Source organism: Calidris pugnax, unplaced genomic scaffold (assembly GCF_001431845.1).
Source record: "Calidris pugnax isolate Ruff unplaced genomic scaffold, ASM143184v1 scaffold129, whole genome shotgun sequence".
NCBI classification, from domain to species: domain Eukaryota; kingdom Metazoa; phylum Chordata; class Aves; order Charadriiformes; family Scolopacidae; genus Calidris; species Calidris pugnax.
The window spans coordinates 200,900-225,527 of NW_015090856.1; the positions used below are offsets into that span (position 1 = coordinate 200,900).

General features: G+C 44.1%; 1 protein-coding gene across 1 annotated transcript in view; it reads right to left on the reverse strand.

Annotated features, from left to right (window-relative positions):
• PRDM16 (PR domain containing 16) overlaps positions 1–24,628 on the reverse strand; it is a 408,246-nt gene that overhangs the window by 200,893 nt on the left and 182,725 nt on the right. Inside the window, exon 3 of the mRNA XM_014943939.1 lies at positions 10,238–10,288. Within this exon, the coding sequence (XP_014799425.1) occupies positions 10,238–10,288 (51 nt within the window). The remainder of the gene's footprint in view (positions 1–10,237; positions 10,289–24,628) is intronic.

Below are 24,628 nucleotides of genomic sequence, written 5' to 3' on the forward strand. Positions count from 1 at the left end.
ACTTATAGGACACATTAAGCCTTAATAGAAGCATGAGGGAAACTTATTCTAAATTTTATAAACTAGTTTATAGCCCATTCCACAGCTCTCTATACTTCTTTTCTGTACCTGTGTATTGTATTTTAAAATAAGAGAAGGAAAAAATAAAAAGTAAAAAACCCCAACAATCACTTGGGTAGCCAACTAAGGATGTAAGCACTTTATTTAGGTTCCTCTACTTCTCCTACTACTACTACTATTGGGGTTTTTTTTAATTTTTAGTTTTCTGTGCAACATTTCTGTGTGCATTAACAGCTGGTCAAATAGCACAGGTAAAACTGTAAATTTCATAGAAAAGTAACCAGATTTCAACTCCCTAATGCTGCCCAACTGCCAGAAACTGTCACAAACCCCCTCTGCAGCGCTGAGAGTGTTTATTTTTCTCGGCACAGGAATTTAATCAGGGGATCTTCAAAACTTAACGTCAAGCTAAAGATGGAAATTCAGTGCAAATCACTCGAGTCATAACTGAAGGTGGAAGGATAATGTTTGCGTTTCACGCTTTTTTTTCCCCCCATTATCTCATCTTGAGGGTTCTGTGTCTGTGAGGAAGAAGCTACTGCCAAAAGGGAAAAGGCAAAGGCAAGGAGACAGAGAAGGATAAACTGCAGAGCATCACTGAGAGGCAAAGGGCTGTGAAGTTTTGTGAAGCTGGGGGGGGGGAGCTTGGGGGGGTTCCTGGGGAGCCCAGTGGGTACCCCCAGCCCCACAGTGGGCTCCCACACCAGACCCTCCTTCCTTACTGGTTATGAATTCTGTCATGAGCTACTACGTTAGAAACTGCTGTGGGGAGAAGAAAAAATGAAAGACACATCTGACCTCCAGGTTGCAATCAAATAAAGAACATACAGGTCACCTTGAACAACTTTGAGGTAATTATAAATAGCATGAGTTTTTTTCCAGACTTTGTACCCTCTTCTTGTTATTCCTCTGTTACACCCTCACACGTGCAAGAATACTCAGATATTCTGGTCTGAGCAGGACCGAGGCCCCAGGTCCCTTGAATCTTACACTTGAACCTGCTGAACATAAACCAGGAGGTCACTCCATGCCCTGTTTCACTGGCCACTGGGCAATCCCGGTTGCCAGCCGGAGCTGCCAGCCCAGGGCAGATGAAATTCCTGCCCCAGCCAGCACCGACTGCCACCCACCCCAGGGCAGGTCCGAAAGTGAAGGATGCTGGCACAGAAACACACTGCAATTTCCTCAGCTCCTGCTTTATCTCCTCCCTGGGAAGGACACAACCAGCCCCCCCACACTCCTGTGTCCCTGAAGGCAGGGGCTTCTGGACACCACACTTGGCAAGTCCCCATCAGTTTAAATACTACATAAAGGCTCACTGCTCTTGTAGGATAAATTACAGCTAAGATTAGAATGTGGGTGTACATTTCCCAAACCAAAACTACTTCGTTGAAGAGTTACAATTTGATTAAATCAAAGCATTCGCAGAAATTCACAGAAATATTCAAATTTATCAGAAGCCGAAGGAAATAATCTGAACGCATAACTCAATTAGGTTTAAGTGAAGTATTTTTGGCCCAGCTCAAAACGAAATAAAGTTTTGAAAACTCACGATGTTGTGAAAAGAAACATCCACATTGAGTAAAAAAAAAATAAAATAAAATAAGGACAATCATTAAGATGTGGAGCCAAAATTTTCTCACTAGCCTCAAATACATCTGGTTTTCTATTGCCGGTTCTAGCACCCGGCACTCATTTGTGCAACCGCTGTATCTGCAATGAGCAATTAACTTAATTTGCTAACGAAGTGCTGCTAGTGCCTGCTGAAATGTCCATGGGTAACAACAGAAGGTACCACTGAGCATGACTGAATAGTTGACTTCTAGTAATTATTTTTCTCCCAAAACTGCCCTATGAAAAAGAAATTTGGGGTTTGACTCAGAGCAGATATTTTTTTTCATCTCATAAAAAACTCATCTAATCTAAAACCCCAAACTACACTGTGCTCCTGGCACGTGCGTGGGACAACAGTGCTATCTTCACTGCTTTGTAAACCCTTGATATATTCCTACAGCAACATATGGAAGAAAAATAAAGAAAAAAAAAAGAACAAAAGCATTTTCTGGCTTTGCTATGATATATATATTTAATTATAGGTCACTGGCATCCAGTTCCCTGCTTTTTGGCTTTCCTTTTTTCCCTTTTTAAAGCAGCACCATAGGTGTTAGGAGCCAACTTCAAGCCACCCCACTCCCCCCCCCCCCCCCCTTTTCTTCCCTAGCTCTGATTTTAATTCTAAAAAAGGGAGCGTTTCTCTGGTAACTGCTCACAGTATGCCCTCATTTGTTAGGATCCCACCTCAAGCCACCCCCCCCCCCCCCCCCCCACACTTTTCTTTCCTCCCCAGTTATTGTCCAGGCTTTTCTTTTTAGCTGGCGAGCTCTAATAGGCCTCCCACCTGATACATATTCCCTTTAATAGCTGCACGACGTGATTAACCCAATACTGCACACACCTCAAGCTCACAGATTACATTAATAGAACCATCTGGCTTCTCTAATGTATGTAATATATACAATAAATCCCCATTCCAAACTTCCCCCTGGAACAGAGACCTGTCCTCCTCGGCGCAATCCATCCCCACGGCGCTACGTACACCCCCTGGACATGTAAATAAGGGGTGTACAACTCCTTAAATGCCCTCCCGTGGAAATAAGGGGTGCTAACACACAGGGAGGGGGGGGTTTCTCACGGCTCCCCCCGTGGCTGTGGTGCCAGGGATGGTTCCCCAGAACCCCCCCATCCCGGGAACGTCTCCCGCATCCCAGGAGGAGCCGCAGGGGGGGTGTGTTACCTTCCCAGTTAACACACAGTTTTGAAATCCCAGAGGCTACCCGTTCCAAAATTTGTGATGTTTTGTCTACTCTGGTGATTTAAGGTTTGTCAGAAAATGTCAGAGAGGCCACGGGGCCAAGGGCTTCCTGATGACTGAGGATTTTCTTTCACATGACCTTCCTGAAGTTGATTTTGGGCTCCAGACAGTGCTGCCTTCAGCTCTGACAGGGGCCGGCTGGCAGCAGATTCATGGGGATCTCTGGGGCATTCTGGCATTTTTAAACTGAGCAGAGGCTGTAATACCTCCTAATCATCCAGAATATTATTTCACTGGTAATCGCCTTACAGGCGGGTACATAAATGCCACTCTTTCAGTTTGCAGTTCATTTCGTTAGCAGGGGGGGGGAAAAAAAATATTAAAAAAGAGTATGCGCTCAAAGGCATGCACACAATTAAAAACATAACTTGATTCAAATGAATAGGTGGAGTATTTTTAGTTTCCTATATGATAGGACCATGTTTTTTCAACAAAGAACCGTTGAAATGACATATACACCGAGAGAAGCAGGATCGGGAGAAAAGTGTTAGAACTGTTCCTTGTGATCGTTTTCACAAACCCAAAGCAAAGGAGCTCACTCACTATCTGGGTTTAGAAAAAAAAAAGTTCAAAAAAAGTTTATAAATCTTATGTTTGCACACATCTTTAGCATCACCAGTTACTCGACCCAGATAAATAATGGGGGTAAATAATTTCCCCAGGTAAATAACGGGGGGCTGAGGGAGAGCTGAGCAGGCACTTCTGGAAACACCCAGCCACGGAACAGCAGGTATTTTGAAGCACTTACCCAAAAAAAAAGGAATAAAATTAATTCCTCGACAGCTAGCTAATGAATTACCATTTCTGTCCTAACGGGATGAGGTTGCACTGATGCCGAAATATGACCCTGACACTTCTTATAAATTACTAATGGAGTGGATTTTGGCTTTTTTTTCAAATAAGGGCTCAAATAAGGCAGCAATTTGGACTTGCCTCTTAGTGGTGGGTTTTGTCTTTTTTTTCCCCACTGCTCAGGCCCAGGGCTCATATAAGGCAGCAATTTGGACTTGCCTCTTAGTCCTGACACTTCCACAGAGGGATGCAGCCGAGCCGACGCGCACCGATGGGAGAGATGGGGTTGGTTTGTCCAGGGAGCAGCCTCCTGCCTTCTCATTGCTCAAAACCAAAGCTGGTTTCGTTAATAACTGGAGGCCACCACGACATCTGTGTGTTTATGCCAAGATGTGTTATGAGAAGACAAGGTGACCCCTCAGAACTGTCTGTGCCTGAAGTTAAACGGACACCTTTATCTTAAGAGATATTGTTCAACGGAGATGCGTGTCATTGGGAGGGATGAGGATAAATAGCTCAGCAATATGTCTCTGACACTTTCCTCTCAGCTCCAGCAACTCACCGAGTCAGGGAAATCAGACAGCAGGGTCTGAATTAGTGCTAAAAGAACAAATCAGCACCATCGCTCTCTGCTTTACGCTGGTGGCTGCAGTGATTTACGGACGGACTCACCTAGACTGGACGGAAGGAAAAGAACCAACTCAATTTACAAAAAGGGTCACACCACATCCATATTTTGCATTAACTTGCCGAGAGAGAACATGGCAAATTGTCATTAACCACCCTAATCATCAGATACTACTGGTTGAGGCTGGCTGTTCCCATCTCGTGGTGGTGCATGTGGCTGTAGTGGACTGGAATGTACTGGAGATATGGCAAGAGCAAACCCAACCACTGCTGCTCTTCTTAACTCGGCCTGATTTATAGGTTCAAAATCCCCCAGAGGCCTTTTTCGGGATCATTTCTCATCCACACACTCTATACAATCAACCCCAAACATCTGTATCACAGAAATTAAACGCACCATGTTATTCCTACAAAATAATTTAACCATCACTTTCTTCGCCGACTTTTCTGTGCCAGCCTTACACCTTTTTTTTTTTTTTTTTTTTACTTTACATGCTTCATTTCAGCAAAATCAAGGATGCAAACTTCTTAGAAGTACTTAGTTTCCATGGAAACCTAAGCTGACCGCAACATTATTGTTCTCAAGAGGGAACTGACTTTACTATATGTTCATTCACTGAATTAATGGACTCCTGGTTCTTTTATTAGCAGCTCTCTAACAATGGAAAGAGAGAAATGTTATAAAAAAGACTCTCAGACAACTGTCCACTCTTTTGTCCAGGGCTTATTGGAATGACGCAAGTCTATTCAAGAAAAGATTATAAAAATCAACTCAAAGCTGCCTCTGTTTGTGGCAGCTAAACATACCTTTATTTCATAAAGATACAACCTATAAAGCAAGCAAATTAGAGCTCTTTCTTAAACAGTAACTGTAAGGCAGTGATGGTGTTGAAGCAGGACTTTAACTATGATAACTGGGCATGGTCACTGATCTCACAGGGTTTGTGCAGCACCGTTCACCCCCAGCTCCCCACTCTCTGCCACCTTTCACAACAACACCCTCCCCTTTTTTTTTAGGCTAATTTTAAGCACGCAAAAGCAGGTGATATTTTAAAAATTATTCAGTCTGGTTACTAGCGTAAATTCTCAGTAAGCAAGAGGACTGTTTTAAAAGCACTAAAATTGGGAGTTTGATCCTTCAACGCCCAGAACTGAAAGATAAAAATTATCACTGAAATTTGGATATTTAAATTTTTACTTGTAATTTTAGAACACCTTTTGTCAGTTACAGATACCAAATCTAATCGCAATGGATATTAAATGCAGAAAGGCAGATGTACTTTGTGCCAAGTGCTGCAAATCCAGGAACTTTAAAGAGCTGGAGTTGAAATCTCGGAGTCAATCTCTCTCCGCACACATGGAATATTCTGAGGGAGCGTGCGAGGCCCGGGGCTGTATGGCCCTGCTAGTAATTGCTCCACAAAAGACAGTTAACAGTTCCCTTGCTCTTCTCTAACTACCTTCCTGACTGCTTATTGAAGTCTGATTTCTTACTCCTCTGGGTCATCATTCATCAGCCCCACGGGTCCCACCGGGAGAGACCGGCCAGACCCTGCCATCGCCCTCCTTGCCAGAGGCCATTTCTGACGGCCCGTGATATAGAAAATGTCTTCACAGCGATCCGGTGGGACAAACTATGGTTATAATACCCAAATAATCATTTTGCAAATTATCATAATTATCAATCAATCATCCTGTGCGAACAATGCGGTTCTGAAGTATCAGATGGTTCCTGTGACCTGTAGCATTTTGTATATAATAATAAACCTGAGAGATTTATGGCCCTGCCCCGCTTTGTATCTGCAGCCACAAAACAGGAGTTGGCTTTTACTTTTGTTTCAGGAATAAAAGCTTTCCATCTACCTAGGTTCCTTCTTTACTACTTGATGCTTTCCAAGAGGTCAAGATTTTCTAATCTCACGCAGTTTCTAAAGTCACCTTCTTTAAAAAACATAAATCTGTGATTTGGATGTAGAGTATAAATTACTACACTGAATAAATTACTTTTAGTTTATAGTGTCACCAGCGTTATATATTACCAGCTTCTAGTATTTCGCAATGTAAGTATGAAGTCAGCCAAAGCAGGGGGGAAAACTGGTTTTGTCCTCAGTTTTTGTTGTTGTTTTGTACAATCCCAGATTGAATCCAGCCCTTTTGAAGCCGATAGCATCTCCCGCTCCCTGTGTAGTACATTCTTGTTAATGGATAAATTCAAGCTCTCCAGAAAGTCAAAGAATAAATTTAAAGCCTTTTGCCAAATGCCTATCCTATTGGATTTTGATAAGACGGCTATTGAGCTTTAATAATGTCTTCTATCCTTTTTCAGCTGGCCCTTAACATGTCTCTTTATTTGTCCCTAAAGCCTCTTCAGCGATGCCTTTTTATTACAAGTCTCTCAGCTTGCTCTCAGGGGAGACAGGGTCGACAAGAGTGATAGATAGATAACTCTATAGATTATCTCCCACAGATGTTTTCTCTCCAGTAGCCCCTCAGGCTATTCCCTCTAAGTAAACAGAAACTAAATAGAGAGTCTACAGAAGAGAGAAGTCCCCGAGGTCTCTTGTCACCACAGTCAGAAAAACAGCCCCTCCAGAGGAGGTTGGCCGGGAGCTGCGCACACACTGAGCCTCCTTCAACGCCAGCCCCAAACCATCCTCCAAAGTCACTTTTAGAGGAGAGATAAATACACCTGGCATCGCTCCGTGGAAAAAAAAAAGGTGTCTTGTAATGGACACTGGCCCCGCTTCCTGCCGGAGGAAGTCTCAATCCTTCATCTCCCTCTCAAAGTTAAACCAAAATGACAATGAAGATAACGATAACAAGCCGATTTTTCCAACGCATTTGAGTGCAGTGGGGAAGCTCAGAAAATGCAGAGCGATAGAGCACGTGAGCTGCTCTCTAAGGAAAATAAACGGGCTGCAGGAAGGTGGCTTGGAAAAAACAGATGTTTGGGAATATGGGACAATGTGCCCACAGGTATAACTTACGTATTTGTGCCCATCTCTGAATGCGTGCATTCAGTTCACTAAAAAATGTTCATCTCCTACTTTAGCGTTACTTTCACAATCGATTACATAAAATTAAACAAACAGGATGAGGAGCTGATGTGTATTTGTGCAAGTTAAACTAAAGTCCAGCAAGCAAAGCAGATAAAAGGAAAATTTGGTAGGACTCTAGTCTGGGGCACAGCGCGTTTCCAGATACAGAAAAATGATCCAGGATCTAGAGCCTTTAATAACATTGCTAGAAATCTTAATTTTTGGAAGATGACCACTACCAAACAAATCAGGTCCCTGGTGTTAGTGCTCCCAGCAGAAATAACAGTAACACAAACTGAATAATACTGGACACAGTGGGAAAACACTTCTTACTTTGCTCCAAGCCAAAAAAGGACCTGCTTTATTATACAATAGTGTAATATATTAATATATATTAATAGTGTCTGCTGTGCTGTGTCTTCAGACTTTTCACTGCCTTTTAGTCTATCAGAAGTTACATTATCAAGCTGATTTTTATTTTTCTTTTCTGGCAGCTTAACAGCAGAAATAATACTGGAGTCAATTTTTAGAGCAGGGATTGCTTCCTGTGCATCTCTCCATACCCCTCACCGATACCACGCTTCCCTTCCCTGCTCTATTTTTTGCTTTTACTATTTTTACAGGTTTTCTCTGCATTCTAGAGACATTTATTTTTTTTTCCTCCTTCTAGTCCTTGTTACCACCCAGTTCTGAACCTGTGACACAACAGTCAGTCAAAGGAGCCTCTGGAAACGATGGTCCCTCTGTTAGGGTGCGACTTCCCTCTCTCCCAGTTTAAATGAGCCCACCCACTGCCCTTACACTTGTCTTCAGTCACCTTCTCACCACCAACTCATCTCTGAAGGAACAGGAATAAATTGAAGTCAAATCTCAACTATTGTGTCTTCAGGGATATGACAACTGAATGATTTAGAGAGGCTGGAAAAGGAAATCTTCTCCCAAGAGGGTTTTTGTACCACTGGAGCAAAATGCTAGAGTACTACTTACAAACAATTTTAAAATACTACAAAAATTGTGCAGAATTATTTTTCATCCTTTATTTTTCATTTTCTTCTGACTGAAAAGCTGTCTAGCAGTAGTCTTTTCACAAGCCATAAAGTTTAGACTTGAACTCTTTACCTTACTGCTTTGACCTCCTTTACCCCAGCTGTAAAACCCTACTGCCCATCCTTCAATAAATTTATCACCTCATAAACTCCCACTAGTGCTTCTCCACAATGCATTTAAAAGACAGAAGTGGAAGGCGGGTCCTTCCCCCCTTGTCAAATATCGTAATTGTCCAGTTTTATACCTGCCGTACAGGAAAATACTTAAGGATGCAGTATTTTTTTCAAAGACCCGTGGCTTTTGCAACATTCTGCTTTGAAATAAAAGTACTGAAGTTTAAATACAAACCCATGCATTGAACATTAAAGCTACCAGTCCAGCATTTCCTTCTACCCTTGTTTTTACAAAGCCTGCTCTCTTCAGGCTAACACAGATTCTGTGGGGTCGGGATGTAGAATTTCATTGTGATATTCTAATTAAAGACTGAGAAAGAAATAGCTGAGCAGTCCCGAGCCATGGAGAATTTCCCCCATCCTTGTGAGAAGTGCGTTGTGATAATAAGAACCTGCCACCTTGTCACCATGTCCTTTCAGACAAAAGGATCCCACAGAGGCAGAGACAAACCCCAAATGAGTTATGGAGATGAACAAGGTAAAAAGTTCAGCAGAATTGCCATAGGTCCTCTGCAAGGTCATTGGATGGTCAAAGGACATCCCGTATCGGTAGCCCGGCTTTCTAAAATAAAAGCTTATTTTGCTTGACGTGGTAAGACTAGAATGGTCCATACGGGACGCGTGTCTAAGTATCTTTTCCCAAACTAACTTTGGAGCCTGCCCAGTATTATATTTCACTTTGTTTGGCAGAGTGGAACAAGTGTTTCCTTTTAGCTTTCGGAGTTAAGAAATAGCACTGAAGCTGGTTTAAACGGCTGAGTAAAAATGGCAGTTGTTGCAAGTTCCGATTCCAAATATGTTCCACTTTGAAAAAAAACTGGTATTTTATGAATAGGACTGTGAATACCCATTAGAAGACAATTGCATATGAAAAGAATTACAGCCAGCTCATTATTTCAACAGGGACGCGCTACCTCTAGCCATCTCGAGAGGGTATAATCACATGTGGCTTCTCACACTTTACTTTAGCAAAGCCGTTAACCAAAAGACGGCCACGGAAAGAATGTCATTTTAGTGCTACTGAGAATAACCCCAACCCAAATAGCAGACTGGCTACTGAAATATGTAGTGTTGAGGCTGCCTCACAGCGACTATGAAGACATTTATACAGCTGGGCTGTATTTGGAACACATTTTTCTCTGGTCAGTATTATAGTTTAAGCATCGCGATGTGATGAAAAGCACCAGTAATGCATCATACCAGTTAAATTTTATCCTTTCATAGATCTCTTCCTTTTCCCTTGGACTTCACATAAGCCACATTTACATGGTGAAGTGACCTCTAAAAATTTAGCACTTCTAACAAAGGCCCAACATTTTCTTTTACTGGAAAAGAGGTAAATGAGGTTTTTGGATTTGGACTGGTAGCTGTTCGTATTGCAGCTGAATCAAGGAACACTTCAAACTGTTGTTTTCTTTTTCATAAATACTGGAATCACAAAAAGACGGAAAAATATGCCAACAGAACCACAATGCTTAATCCAAAAAAGCAACAGCTAATATTGGAAAACCTCTACGACGCTATTCCGATACACACCTTTGTTCAGAAGTAAGTAGAGGAAAAAGTGTCTCAGTGTATTTCAAAGCCAGACAGAAAAACAACTTGCATAAAATTAATCCATATCCTACCTTTTTTATATTGCCCTCTTGGGAGGCCGCCTCGGGATCAGTCAGTATTTGCTATGAACAAACAAAATAGAAAAAAAAAATAAGTTGGATTGCAACTAAGAATATTATAAAATAATAATTATTATTATTATCATTATTATTGTACTTAGAGGCCAACACTCAACTGCAACAGAGCGACACAGACATTTTGGAAGTCAGATGGAAGGTTTATATCAGAACTACCATGATATTCTCCCACAAGTTAAGGTTTTCTGTAGCTTCTATAAATGATTTCTTTAGATTTGGCTGATGAAAACATGCATTTCTTTCCCAAATGGCAGATGCTATAGAGTTTGGGCACTAAAGGGATGGACCTGTGGGGTGTCCAAAAGCGAGTGCTTCTGGAGTGGGTGACCCAAGCCAGTGGCCAGTGCCCCACCAGGGAGGGGGACAGAGACAGCCCTGGTGACAACTGCACTCCAAGCATCCTTCTGTGATGCTGGAGGCATCTTCCACCTCACAAAGACGGATGTTCTAGCCTCCTGTAGCCAGGTGCTGAGCTAAGAACTTCAAACCAGTAGCCCCATCCCAAGGGCAGGGACTGATGGTGGGGCCAGGATGCTTTGGTGCCCCAGCGCTTCTCACAGCCACCCAGGAAGCTCTTTAATTGCTCCTCCAACAGCAGTGTGGTGACACAAGTCATTAAAATGCTGCTGTTTTCCACCTCCAATTAGGTCTACGTCAACAGGCATTTGGGGAGGTCAAGTACCTAAACCTTCTCTCAGACTGGGCAGCCCCACCAGGACAAACACACTCTACACAAGACTCACTGGAGCAGCCACATTGAAGCAGCTTCAGTGAGATGAGTGGGGATCTTGGACACCTGAGGTTAAACACATACTCAAGTGCCAGGTTGGGTCAAGGTACTCAAGACTTCTGGGCCCAGGCAATGTATTTTGGCTACCAGAGGAGAGCAGGAAAAAAGCTCCAAGTAACAGAGATCAAAATGCAAGGAAACCAAAGGTAAAATGAGCACGGGCCAAGTCTTCTCTTGGCTAAGTTGACTTGATTCTGACAAAATCAAGGAAGTTGTTTTTCTGCAGCTGAGGATTTGGCACAAAGTTCTTGGACCCCCTTTGACTGTGCCCAGAGATGGACTGATTTACAAACTTCAGGAATGTTGGTAAATATCTCCAAGCTCAGCCATAACAACAACGTCTCCTGTCTTAAATAGCAAGAACCCTACACCATTCTGTATTTTACAACAGCTCTAGCAGATCACAGAACCATAGAATCCCATGGGGTTGGAAGGGACCTCTGGAGATCATCTCCTCCAACCCCCTGCCAGAGCAGGGCCACCCAGAGCAGGTCCCACAGGAACGTGTCCAGGTGGGGTTTGAATGTCTCCAGAGAAGGAGACTCCACCACCTCCCTGGGCAGCCTCTTCCAGGGCTCTGCCACCCTCAAAGGGAAGAAGTTCCTCCTCATGTTTAGGTGGAACTTCTTATGGCCAAGTTTGTGCCCATTTCCTCTTGTCCTGTCCCTGGGCACCACTGAAACAAGACTGGCCCCATCCTCCTGACACCCACCCTTGAAGTATTTATAGGCGTTGATCAGATCCCCCCTCAGTCTTCTCTTCTCCAGACTGAGGAGCCTGAATCACTGGCCGTTCTTGAGCTCAGAGCACTTGTGGCTCCCGTTGCCTTCACTGGGAACCAGCCACCCTCAAAAGCCTTTTGAGAATTTTGGCCATGAAACTTTCAGAGCTGTAATATAAATACGCCTGTGCTAAACGACTTAAAAGCCTTCATGGAACACCGCTGCTTCCAAATGAAGACACTTAACTGTAATTATTATATGCAAAAAAACCCTTAAAATACAATTGGTTAAGTATGTGCATTCAGAGTGCATAATCCACCCGTTCAACAGGACCATAAACGTAGAGGGGGAAAAAAAAATTAAAATGAAGTGCAAATTGGGCTGTGGTATAGTCCTGTATAAACAGGCTTAAGAGTCAGGAATTCCTGAGTCTGAATCCGGATGCCAACACAAGCTTCCTTTTGTTGGTTTGGACAGATCTGCGCTCAAGGGGCAAGTTCTGTTTCTCAAACCGTATTTTTAGGTTTTTTTCCCCCTTCAGTTCCTAGCAGATCCCAAATTTCAAAATTCTTAGAGAACAGAATTTCTGTAAAAAGTATTTCATACGTATTCAAAAATGGTACTTCTACAGAAAAGCATCAGTTTAACCATTCATTCAGAATATTTTAAAATGGCTGGTTTTTGACAAGGTGAAATATTTTTTCAGTTTCCTTCTATTACAGAACTTGGGGAGAAACAGATCCCAGTTTGTGAAGAATTTTAGTTTCGACGGAATCATCTCCACACTCAAACTATCACAACACTTACGTGTCAGAAAAGGTATTTTAGCAGTAGTGGGAGATCAGGAGCTCTTTTTAGATAATATTTTCCATCTTTCCTTTACACTGGACTATTAAAAAGACAGATAAATATGTCCAAAACACAACATTGTGGGACTAAGTTCTGCCACAGACTTTTATGGCCCATAATTTGAATGTGTCTAAATTTCCTCTTGGTCCACGTGAGTAGAACAGGCTGAGAGTTTGGTCTCAAGCTGGTTTGGTCCCAGGAGGGATGTGGTGGGTCCCGTGCGTGTGCAGGGACAGGGGATGGCACCCAACCCCTCCGGCTGCCAAAGCAGTGCCCGGGCTCCGACAGAGCCTGCCAAAACCTTCAAAATTTCAAAATCCTTCTTCTGCATTTCCAGCTTGGAATGAAAAGTGTCTGAGGGCTCTGAGGGGCAAGGAGATGGCTCCCTGCAACCACGGGAGAACTTGCTGACAGCAGCTCTGTGCTGTAAATAGTACCTCCTAATTAAATGAGAAAGGGGGAAAGTGAGTACCAGATGCGATGTTTATTAATAAGAATAACAAAAGATACTTTGAAAATCTACTCATTGGGTAATTTTAGCTCAGGCTGGACTTCATCTGATGCGAATGCCATAAGACTAAATATAGTGCTTGACGTCTACAGTGGGCTGCGCTTTTGCAGTTAACACAGATGTTCTTAAATGTACTCAAAATTTACACCATATGCTCCTTCTATCAACTGATATGTTGATTTTAGCCCAAAGAAAGACAACGTGTCAGCAGCAGCCGCCTCAGAAGAGGCTGTGTCTGAGGAAGGTGGTTGGAGGTGTATCTCCTCCGACCGTTGAGGAGTTTTGCTGCATTTCCTTTCCCAGATCCAACAAACTGGTGGCAACAGAACCCCCGACTCGGTTACAGCAGTTAGGGATGTGCTATAATTTTTGCAAAGCCCCCTGAATGTATACTAAACATGTCAAGTAACACCATGTGATTCTTTTTGAAAAACAGTTTACAAGCTGGCATTCTCCAGCTGCAGTTAACCCTAATTTGATTACATTACCGAGACAGATCACAATGAGCTTATGTAAATAGTAACGTTATCCATTCATTCCGTGGGCTCAGATAAACTGTCATTTAAAAAAAAAAAAAACAACTAAAAAAACCAACCCAAAACTCAAATAGCATGGCTTGATGTATTCAGCAAAGGCGGAGATGACAGACTAGAACCTGCCCCTGCTCTATCGCTGTGAACCTGGGTTTTTAAGAAGTATTTCCATGTCTGCTCCAAGTTGGAAATAGAAGAGAATGCCCAATAATTAATTCCACAGAGGTCAGTATGCAGAGAACAGCACTTTTTTCAATAACTTATTCCGCATTATCACCTAATTCTTTAGGAGGACCTCACTACATCGCTATTGAAGTTGGTGAGACTCAAAGCCAAGCGGCAATTCCATGTTTCCAGCAGTGCCCGGGGGCCTGCCCTGGAAGCTGGCACTTCCCGAGCTCTGGAGAGCCCCTAGCACTGCCCAGCCCTGGCACCACGATGGGGACATCACCTCCAGCTCTGGAAGCCCATCTGTGTCACCCACACCATCTGAACCTCCTTCTTCTTCGGGGAATACCATGCAGCCGCATCATACAAAAAAAAAAAAAAAAAAACAAACCACCTTGAAAACACTTATTTTGCCTTAAATTAGCTGAGGTCCTCTGAGTCTTACTTGCGCACAAGTTGACATTAATACTCCAGATGAAACCACAGGCTCTGTCCCCACTGTGCCTAATTTGCTGTTGTTAATGGGTAAGTTTCCCCGCGTGACGAAGACGTGATGCCTGCGCTGGCGGCGTGATGGGGGCACACGCCAACAATTCACAGGCAAAGCAAGTGTCTCCTTCCAGCCAGTTCCTCACGGGCTTTAAAAAATTACTTCTCAGCCCTGCTACCAAGAAACATTCCCCCCAGCAGGACGAGGGGGGGGAAGCTGTGGCTGCCCCATCCCTGGAGGGGTTCAAGGCCAGGTTGGAGGGGGCTTGGAGCAACCTGGGCTGGTGGGAGGTGTCCCTGCCCAGGGCAGGGGGTTGGAACTTGATGATCTTTGAAAGTTCCTTCCAACCCAAACCATACTATAATTCTGTGATTCCAACAGGACAACACTGTTACTAAGCTTCAAATCTTGTTCTTCATAATTTCCATTAATTACTCCTTTTAAAGTTTTACCCTGCGAAGTCCTGAGGGTGCTGGCCCCGATCCAGTCAGGTATTTAAGCGAGTGGTATCAGTGAAATAAATAGAAACAGAATTGCTCCAGACGTAAGTGCTTTTCTGGAGGGAGGCCAGGAACACCAAGCACCTTGCGGGGTACAGCCCTCCAGAGCAGGGGGTCACAACTCCCCTGGCACATGCCCACCCCCAGATGCCCCACTCCTTGGTCTCCATCGGAGAACTGAGGGTGCTCAAACACCCCCCTTGCCACAGTTCCCTCAGGGGTGAGAGGTGGGAAATGGGAGGGGGGTATGAAAAAATGAATCTCTTCACCTGGCTGTCAGCATGAGTTGGCTCCCCCAGCTCGGACGTGTACAGAGACTCCACATAACTTTATGTCTGTCTCTGTCTGGCCTCAGCACATATCTCAACAACATCCTCACTCCCTGCTGCCCAAGGGCAATTTCACAAAAACAAAACAAAACAAAAAAGCATGCAAAGTATTTTTCATCGTTCCTATTCGCCTGAGATTTGCAAAGCCATTCCTCATTCTGGGCTGCCTACAGAAGAGTGTGGCCAGGAGGTGGAGGGAGGTCATTCTTCCCCTCTGCTCTCGCAAAGTATTTTTCATCGTTCCTATTTGCCTGAGACGTACAAAGCTGTTCCTCATTCTGGGCTGCGTAGGGAAGAGTGTGGCCAGGAGGTGGAGGGAGGTCATTCTCCCCCTCTGCTCTGCACTGGGGAGGCCACAACTGGAATCCTGCATCCAGTGCTGGGCTCCCCAGTTCAAGAGGGACAGGGAACTGCTGGAGAGAGTCCAGTGAAGGGCAACAAAGATGATGAAGGGATTGGAGCATCTCCCTGATGAGGAAAGACTGAGAGAGCTGGGAGTCTTCAGCCTGGAGAAGAGAAGGCTGAGGGGAGACCTCATTAATGCTGACAAGTGTCTAAAGGGTGGGTTGAGGGACGATGGAGCCAGACTCTTTTCAGTGGTTCCCAGTGAAAAAGAGCAATGGGCACAAGCTGGAACATGTTTAGTTCCACTCCAATCTGAGGAAGAACTTCTTTGGGGTGAGGGTGGCAGAGCCCTGGCAGAGGCTGCCCAGGGAGGGTGTGGAGTCCCCTTCTCTGGAGATCTTCAAGCCCCGCCTGGATGCTCCTGAGTGATGTGCTCTGGGCAACCCTGCTTTGGCAGGGGAGTTGGACTGGATGATCTCTAGAAGGTCCCTTCCAACTCTGACAATTCCATGATTCCATGATTCTACCGACAACTGCGGGTGCTGGGCAGGAGGAGCCGATCGATTCTGCCACCAACAGCTCGGGACACGGCAAACGGCCAAGCAGGAAAGGGTTGGTTTGTTTATTAACAATTCCCTAATTTTGAAGTGAAACCAAAAAAGCTGATTTGTGCAAAATACAACACCTGTCACAGCAGCTGTTGCTTCTCTAGTTCTTCCAGGGACTTTGGCATTATATAGAAAAGTCTCCTACAGCTTATACCCAGGTTATCGAAAACTCACCGCTCATCGCAGCGGCTCCTTCCATCACAAACTTCAGACACATCAGTACCCAAATACAAACACCACCCTGGATAATTTCAAACCAGCATGCAGAACCAATACAAAATCTGTTGAACTTATTTTACATAAACATAAAAAAATCAAACGGTAAATTTTGTAAGCTCTGAACTCCCTGTGGAAGAAAACTATCTAGTTGAAAAGCCTATAAATTGGGGTCCGAAGACGGAGTTGCCGAAGTTCCATGGTAAATCAGTGGCAAAACTCTCAACCTTCTGCCCTCAATAACAGTCTATGGAGCCTCCCGACTGAATAAACTGGATTAATTAATAAACTGATCTATTGTCACCGAAGATACCAAGTCCTGAAACACAAATGGAACCACCAGTTCCCTTCTCTGCATGAATGTCCTGTGGACGTGCCTCATGAGCCACAACAGCTCGTGCAAAAAGCATTCAGGGTGTTAATCCAGGTCCTGATGTCATTCCAGCATTGGCAGGGAATGAGCTGTTTTAATGTTAATTTTAATCCAGATGCTTTCTGTGCAAACGTTTTCACCTGTATCCGGATATCTGTTTTTACCTTCCACAAAGAGACACTCTTCATCTGAGCCTCCTGAAGTTCCTTAAACATCTTAATGATTAATGCCCGTTTTGGGTACTTGTTGCTTTTGTCTTTATAAATATAACATCCCTCAGCCAGGAAAGCCTTGCCCAGGAATGTCCTTAAAACACCAGCATCCCAAGACCCCCCAAGATGGAGCTATGGAAAAGGCCAGGAATTATCAGTGCTGATGTAGGCCAATGGAGCTGATTAAAAAGCACTATAACGCTATTTGGGGACACAAGATTAACTCTGTGGGTACCACACCTTGAAGGGACAAGGGTTTGGGACGACATGGCATTCAGGAGCGGGATCAGTCCTTTAAATCACATCAGCTAAAAACCTACCCTGGCCAAGTCACAGAGACGATGTAGAGCCAGGAGGAGAAGGAACCCACAGAAAACTATTTCAGCACTTCAGAATATTTTTCTATTAGCTGCATTTTTAAAATACAGGGATTTTATAGCACTTTCTGGCCAACAGTTTACTGAAATTTTACATTTTCTGTAGCAAGTAAATTTGTGAAGCCCTATTAAGTTGAGGAAATTTTCAATATACTGTCTTGGGAATTTGAAATGAATGTGCCTGGAATCAAGAGGAAAGGGAGGAAAGCTCTTGTCTGAGAGGAAGAATTTCCTTTCCTGGCCAGTGAGTGAAGGAGGATGAACAGCACGACTCTGACTGGCAAGAAACAAGCCAAGGGCTGAAAAGAGTATAAAGAATAAACCAACCATTCACTGCTAAGGGCAACCCCAGCACAATTGGGAACACTGTAGAGCAGCCAAACTGTGGTTTGTGGACCAGCAGCAGTCTGCAGAGCCGTGGTATGCGCTCCACAGACCATTTTATAACCATCTATTTTGCAGTTGAAAGTCTGAGCAGAAAGGTGGTGCAGTGCTGCAGGGAAAACGTTCAAAAATAGGAGGGATCCATGGCCCAAAATTTCTGGTAATGAGGGGACACCTCGGCACTTGCTCATGCCTTAAGTCCTGTGTGGCTTTTCTCAGGAATTGGTCCTGTTTGCCAACTTTCAGGAGAAAAAAACGCAGTTTATGGGGGTGAATCAGGTTATTCCAAAGGGCATTCAAGAGAAAGGAACATCCCAAGTCATCTTTTAGCAAGAAATAGCACCACCTTCTCACACAAACCAAACTTCTGTGCATCCAGACAGGGGCAGGAAAACCTCAGGGGCAGGTAATGGTGAGAAGAAGGAATGTCAAACGTGAAGAATGTGTTTAAGAACAAAGATTGCGAGGAAGAAAATAAACACACAATTTACATACTTGGTATCACGACTTCTGTATCACTTCTTAAAGACAAAGCTCCTCCGTGACATTGGGATCAAGTTCAACTGCAAACACCAGGAAGTTAAACAGAATCTAATGGAGAGCATTTGTAATAACTTCAATAAGCTGAGGACTTGAGACTTTCAGCCAAGACAAATAGGAGAGGGGACTGATTAGTAAATGTCACCATTTCTCTTGCCAAGCACTCGGGGACTGGTGATAGGAGAGTATTAAATATAATCTCGCAGTCTTTAGGGGCTCTTTGATTTTATATTGCATTCTTATCGGGTTCTTAAAGTCCAGTGTTAATGAGCATGAGAAAGGCACTCGAGAGTCTGGCAGTTGTGCTAACAGAGAACGTATTTCACTCATGACACGAGTTCCTCACATCCGAGTCAGAGATGGGTTTCCCTTTCATAGGGTGCCACATCCAACCTCCCTCTCTCCTTCTCCTCCATTCCAGCCACCCAACATCCTATCTGCTTCTCTCCTTCTCCTCCATTCCAGCCACCCAACATCCTATCTGCTTCTCTCCTTCTCCTCCATTCCAGCCACCCAACATCACCTCCAGCAACCACCTATCTGCTAGGACCACTCCAAGAAAATAGGTTTTACCATCTACAGAAAACGAGATCTTTAAGGCCCCTGGAGCGGAGAGGAAGCAGTTTCACAGTATGTGCACACCCACTGCACCCCCTTTTGCAACACACAGTGATTCCTGAAAAAAAGAGTAAGTCCCGATTAATAATGTAAGCCTGGAAGCCTTTTATCTGGTAATTTGCTCACTTCTTGAAACACCTCCCAGAAAAGAAATATGTCACAGTCCACATGAGAGGGAAAAAAAAAAAAGTTTAAATTAATTATTATTTTCTTTTAAAAATACCCTTCCAAATATTATCTTGAAGTTCCTTTTTCCTGGAGGGAAATTCCATTATAAAACTGAATTCTGAGAAGCTGAAAAGGACACTTCTCTCTATGTCTAGCACTCAGCAGTGTCTACAGTCACAGGATTAAAACAGAAGTTCTAAGTATTGAATTTTATCTGTATTTACTCAGTCTGTTCGTCTTCAAACCCATGCCCAGCAGACTATTAAGCTAAATAAAATATAAGGTCCTCTGACAACTTCTGAACTGCAAACCAGTAACATCTTCCCTCTAACCAGAGGAACCAGCGATGGACTGGAAGCTTGGGGGCATCAACTCTAAATTCTCTCCACCACAGAACTACATAACGCAATCACTTAATGTATCTAGAGCTATTTATTACCTGAGCAAAAAATCATCTCGCAGAGTGAAGCGTCATGTTTTGGTTAACAGATAAAGCTCTGCTGTTTGCAGCGATGTCAATGGATTGGATGGTTTGCTTCAGTCATATACGATCCATCTATCTTTTGTTCTCGACCCTTTTTAGTTATAAAAATGACCTTGATATTGACAGAATAATATAAATGAACTTCCTCTCTACTTCATATATTGATAACCTGTTTGTTAAGATGATCAGTAATAATCATAAGTAAATAAAGAGAGATCATACATCTTCTGGTAATGGCAGCGCTGACGGGCGCCGGAGCTGACGGATGGGGACCTCTGGGCTCGGGCTGAAGAGCTCGTACTTCATAAGAAATTGCAGCCTTTCTACCCGGGACACACACTGACAGAGAAATCTATATAAGGCAATGCACTCAAATTCTGGTATCTAATCCTACCTGCGATGACCAGGGCATCTCAGGAAATACCCTCCGAGGGAACCATTGAATTGTCTGGGTTGGAAGGGACCTTTAAGACCATCGAGTCCAACCATCAACCTAACTCTGATAAAACCCATCACTAACCCATGTCTGTAAGCACTAGGTCAACCTGGCTTTTGGAACCCTCCAGGGATGGTCCCTCAACCCCTTCCCTGGGCAGCCCATTCCAAGGCTTAATAACCCTTTCAGTGTCAAAATTTTTCCTAATGTCCAATCTGAACCTCCCCTGGTGCAACTTGAGGCTGTTTCCTCTTGTCCCATCACCTCTTCCTTGGGACAAGGGACCAACCCCCCCGGCTTCGACAAACGTACCCATCTAGTCCCTAGAATAATGCATTATTCCATCACCAGTCCTTGGTGCCTCCCTCCAGGTGAGGTTCCTGTACAGATAACCCACTGAGGCGCCTCAGCCTTGGTATCACCAGGTTGTGATGGTGATCCACAACTACACAGTTAAGAATTTGAGAAAGAACAGAGAAAAATGACCTCATTTCATTTTCTTCCTCGCAGCCTAAAAACACGCCGATAAGAATCACCAATTGTTTTACCCCATTTAAAGAGTATACGAGGAATACAATTTTTTTTTCACAGCCGTGCTCACCCGCCTCGGTTCAAAAGCCAAGGCTTTTCTCTGCCCAAGCAACACACAGCTCTGCTGAGCTCACTCCAAGTGCTCTGGTTCTCCCCGTGCAAGCATGTCCAATCACCAGCACAAACATAAAAGCCAACTTGCAATTCCCTGCATACGGAATTTGCCAAAAGCCCAGCTCAATAAACTGCAGCTACATCTAGAGCTTATCCTCCGTTCCATCAAAATAATGCCCTTCACTGTAACCACAGCAGCACCCCGGCTAAATAGCCACGCTGTGACATGCAGATTTTTGATCATTAATCACACTGGAAGGAAAATAAAGCCAATATGCAACGTTCCCACCAATTTCAAAAGTCTAAAGTGGGAAATGCGCTGTCTCGTTTAGCAGCTTAGTGTTGCTGCTCGTGTTGTGAAAGGAGGGAATGAAAACAGCAGCCTCCTAAGAGCTGGTACCGTCCAGGGGGAGCGTGGGCTGTCTGGGAATGCATCCCTGCCTGGCACCCCGACAGACGGGATGGGATATGTCACTTTGATACCCATCAGTGGGATAACCTTCCCGTCACTTTAACATGACAAGGTCAGAGGCGGGCAGTGGGATGCAGGAAGAAAAATGGCCCATTAAAGCCTGAGAAGAACTGGAAGAGAAACATAAGGCTGATGATGAGATGTTCAAGTCCTATTTATTTTAGTGGAAGGTGCAGATACTCAGGGCTCCTTTGCGGGGCCTGTCTCCCTGGGACAGCTTCTGAAAGGCAAATAAGGTATAGAATCAGAGTTGGAAGGGACCTTCAAGATCATCCAGTTCCAACCCCCTGCCCTGGGCAGGGACACCTCCCACCAGACCAGGTTGCTCCAAGCCCCCTCCAACCTGGTCTTGAACCCCTCCAGGGATGGGGCAGCCACAGCTTCTCTGGGCAACCTGGGCCAGGCTCTCACCACCCTCACAGTAAAGAATTTATTTCTGGTATCCAGTCTAATCTATGGTGACTAAGATGATGGTGACTAGAGGAGCCCAAACAGGTGCTGCCACGGAGAGCTTGAAGGAAGTTTGCATCACTTAACTCTCATTTGATTTAGCAAAATAAGTCTTTGATAAACTGAAGATATGAGAAGCCTCACATGGGCTCTAAGCCAGAGGGGATTTACTCACCTCAAGGGCTGGGTTCAGTTCTGGGCCCCTCACTACAAGAAGGACATTGAGCTGCTGGAGCATGTCCAGAGGAGAGCCACCAAGCTGGTGAGGGGTCTGGAGAACAAGTCATCCGAGGAGAAGCTGAGGGAACTGGGCATGTTTAATTTGGGGAAGAGGAGGCTGAGGGGAGACCTCACTGCCCTCTCCAACTCCCTGAAAGGAGGGTGTAGAGAGGTGGGGGTTGGCCTCTTCTCCCAAGGGAATAATGACAAGAGCAGAGGGAATGGTCTGAAGTTGGGGCAGGGGAGGTTTAGATTAGATCTTGGGAAGAATTACTTTCCTGAGAGGGTGGTCGGGCACTGGAAGAGCCTGCCCAGGGAGGTGGTGGAGTCCCCATCCCTGAAGGGATTTAAGAAACGTGTAGACGTGGCACTTCAGGGCATGCTCTAGTGCCTCAGATTGTTGGGTTGGGTTTTTTTGTGTGCGTGTACGGTTGGACTCAATGATCTCAAAGGTCCCTTCCAACCATGAAGATTCTGTGATTTTTCCAAACTGGTGTGTTTGGTTGGTGGTGTGATCTGTGCTGACCACACGGAACACTCTCTGCTATTGCACGGGCCACTCTTCTGCCACTTGTCCTCAAGACCCACTCAAACAGGGAATAAGGGCTTCCATCCCGAGTTGGCACGTGAACCTGGAGAGGAATTCCCTGCAGGAATGTTCTGTGCGAGGAACGAGAACAACAGAGGGACAGAAAAGGGCACTTTGTCTCCCCTTATTCGGAAGTAATATTAAGCAAATGACACTCTCCATAAAGAAAAGTTAACCGGGAATTATTCTATGGACTAACTTCAGACACGGGCACAATCAGTTTCTTATTTAAAAAGCACACAGTGCTGGTTTATCTGAATTGATAGGGGGTGCCAGGTGAGTTCCCTTTTAAGAGCTGTAGAAACAATCTCAGACAGAACTGGATAATATTATGCTTGGAATGATAATATTGTGTTTGGAAAAGGTCAATATTTTATTTAATCAGCCAGACAGAGAGTGGGTGGCAATTTCAATGCATTTTCTTGAGACAGGAATTCAGGGAGTCCAAATGGAAATAAGTTTCTGGTTTTTTCTTGGGCTGCTGATGTCTTCCACAGGTAGGAATCTGCGTTTTGAGTGTTCAAGGGCACGATATAATAGGGCTGGGTATGGCTCCAGTGCTGCTTTGGAGGGAATGTGTCACCCCCAGTGTGTAGAGCTTCACTTGGAGCTGGTTTGTAAAGCAGCTCCCTCCAGGAACTGACAAATCAGAAAATTACAACTGCAAGCTAAAAAAATATAAAGCCTAAGGTAATGTTTAATCTTTAGAGCATCTGTGTAAGCAGTAAATAGGGATCGCTTCTCAAAATAAATCTACACCAGCGTATCATGAGCTTAGCAGAAGAACACAAGTTTTGCTTCCTAAAGTACACAAAACAGTTACAGAGACACAATACTGCACAGCTACGAGACTGCTGGTTGGTTTCCATTTCCAAAACTTCCAAAAAAATTCAAGAGTGAGAGAAAGAACTTTTATCTATGTAGATGTTTGGCATTTTTCCCAAGAAAGCTTCTAGAAAAGATAGAACCTTAAGAGTAAATCCCTCAAAAGCCTCTCAAAGGCTTTTTAAGTAACTCCTGGGAGAGAAGACTAAAACCTCCTGGTTAGAAGTTGGAAGGATGCACTGAGCCTCTCGAGAACTTCAAAGATGAAGGAATGTGCAGATTTTAGCTCGTTCTGAGCTAACTGGGACCACCTCTCTGGTACCGGCACCTGGTGCTGCAGCAAACGAGCTTTGGTCATTAAGAGCACCAGAAGCACCCACCCCCTCCACCAGGACCACTCTGGCCTCCAAGACAGAATTGGGCTTTTATTCCCCAAGACAGAGGTGAGCCCTTCCCTTCACAGAACCCTGATTAACGGAGCCAATGAATCACTAAAGAAATGAGCTTTGAAATACCGCGAGTACTTAATTTCTTGGGGTCGGAGAACTTGACCATTATCTGTCTGCTCACGTTCTCCTGATGAGACATCTCAGCACAGAGCCCTCAGAGCCAGCCACTTCAAAAAGACACCTGCCAAAACGCTTCCCCACCTCTCACCACAAGCTTCAAGAGACATCCTAATTCTCAGAGAGTTTGCTCAGAAAATTCTGAAATCTCTGCACAAGACTTTCCTGAAGTAAGGAAAAGGGCTATTAGATGATTATTTTTTTTAATTCCCTATTTTATCCTTAATAGCTCCAGCTGTTTGCTACCAGAATTAAAATGGATTCGACATTTGGAGCTTCTTTTTTTTTTCATTAAAAGTTTAGAGAAGCACACACAGCCCTCATTGTTATTTATTTTCAGGACTTTTTTTTTTTTCATTAAAAGTTTTGAGAAGCACACACAGCCCTCATTGTTATTTAACACTCCAAGCAGAGTTCTGAAGAAAATCTTGGGAGATCCAGCTCTAAGTATTGATTACAAGGAGCTTTCTAATCTTGTGCCAAAAGGAACATTGAGGTTAAAAGATGGCTCCATACACCATCTTGCCAAATAGCAGTTGTGTTTATATCTTAAAAACTACCACCAATAGATTATAGACAAAGAAATGTCCATAATGTATCCAGATGCTGGAAACAAAACGTATTCAAGCCACTGAAGAGGGTTTAATGAAGTAAAGTATTTTTTTTAACTGCCAACCCAAAGTAAATAATCACTGATTTGAGCACAGTTAGGAGATCCTATCGTACTCACCAAATAATCTGAGTGTGCCATCGAGGAAACTGCTGCTTTGGGGGAATAACATAACAGCAGTTTAACATTCTCGTAAACTTGGTTCTTGTCTTGCCCGACACCCTCCGCCTCCTGGGACGGAGAAAGTGTAAAGCAAACCCTGCAAAAGCAGCCCAACTCCCCAGTGCTCGTCCGTC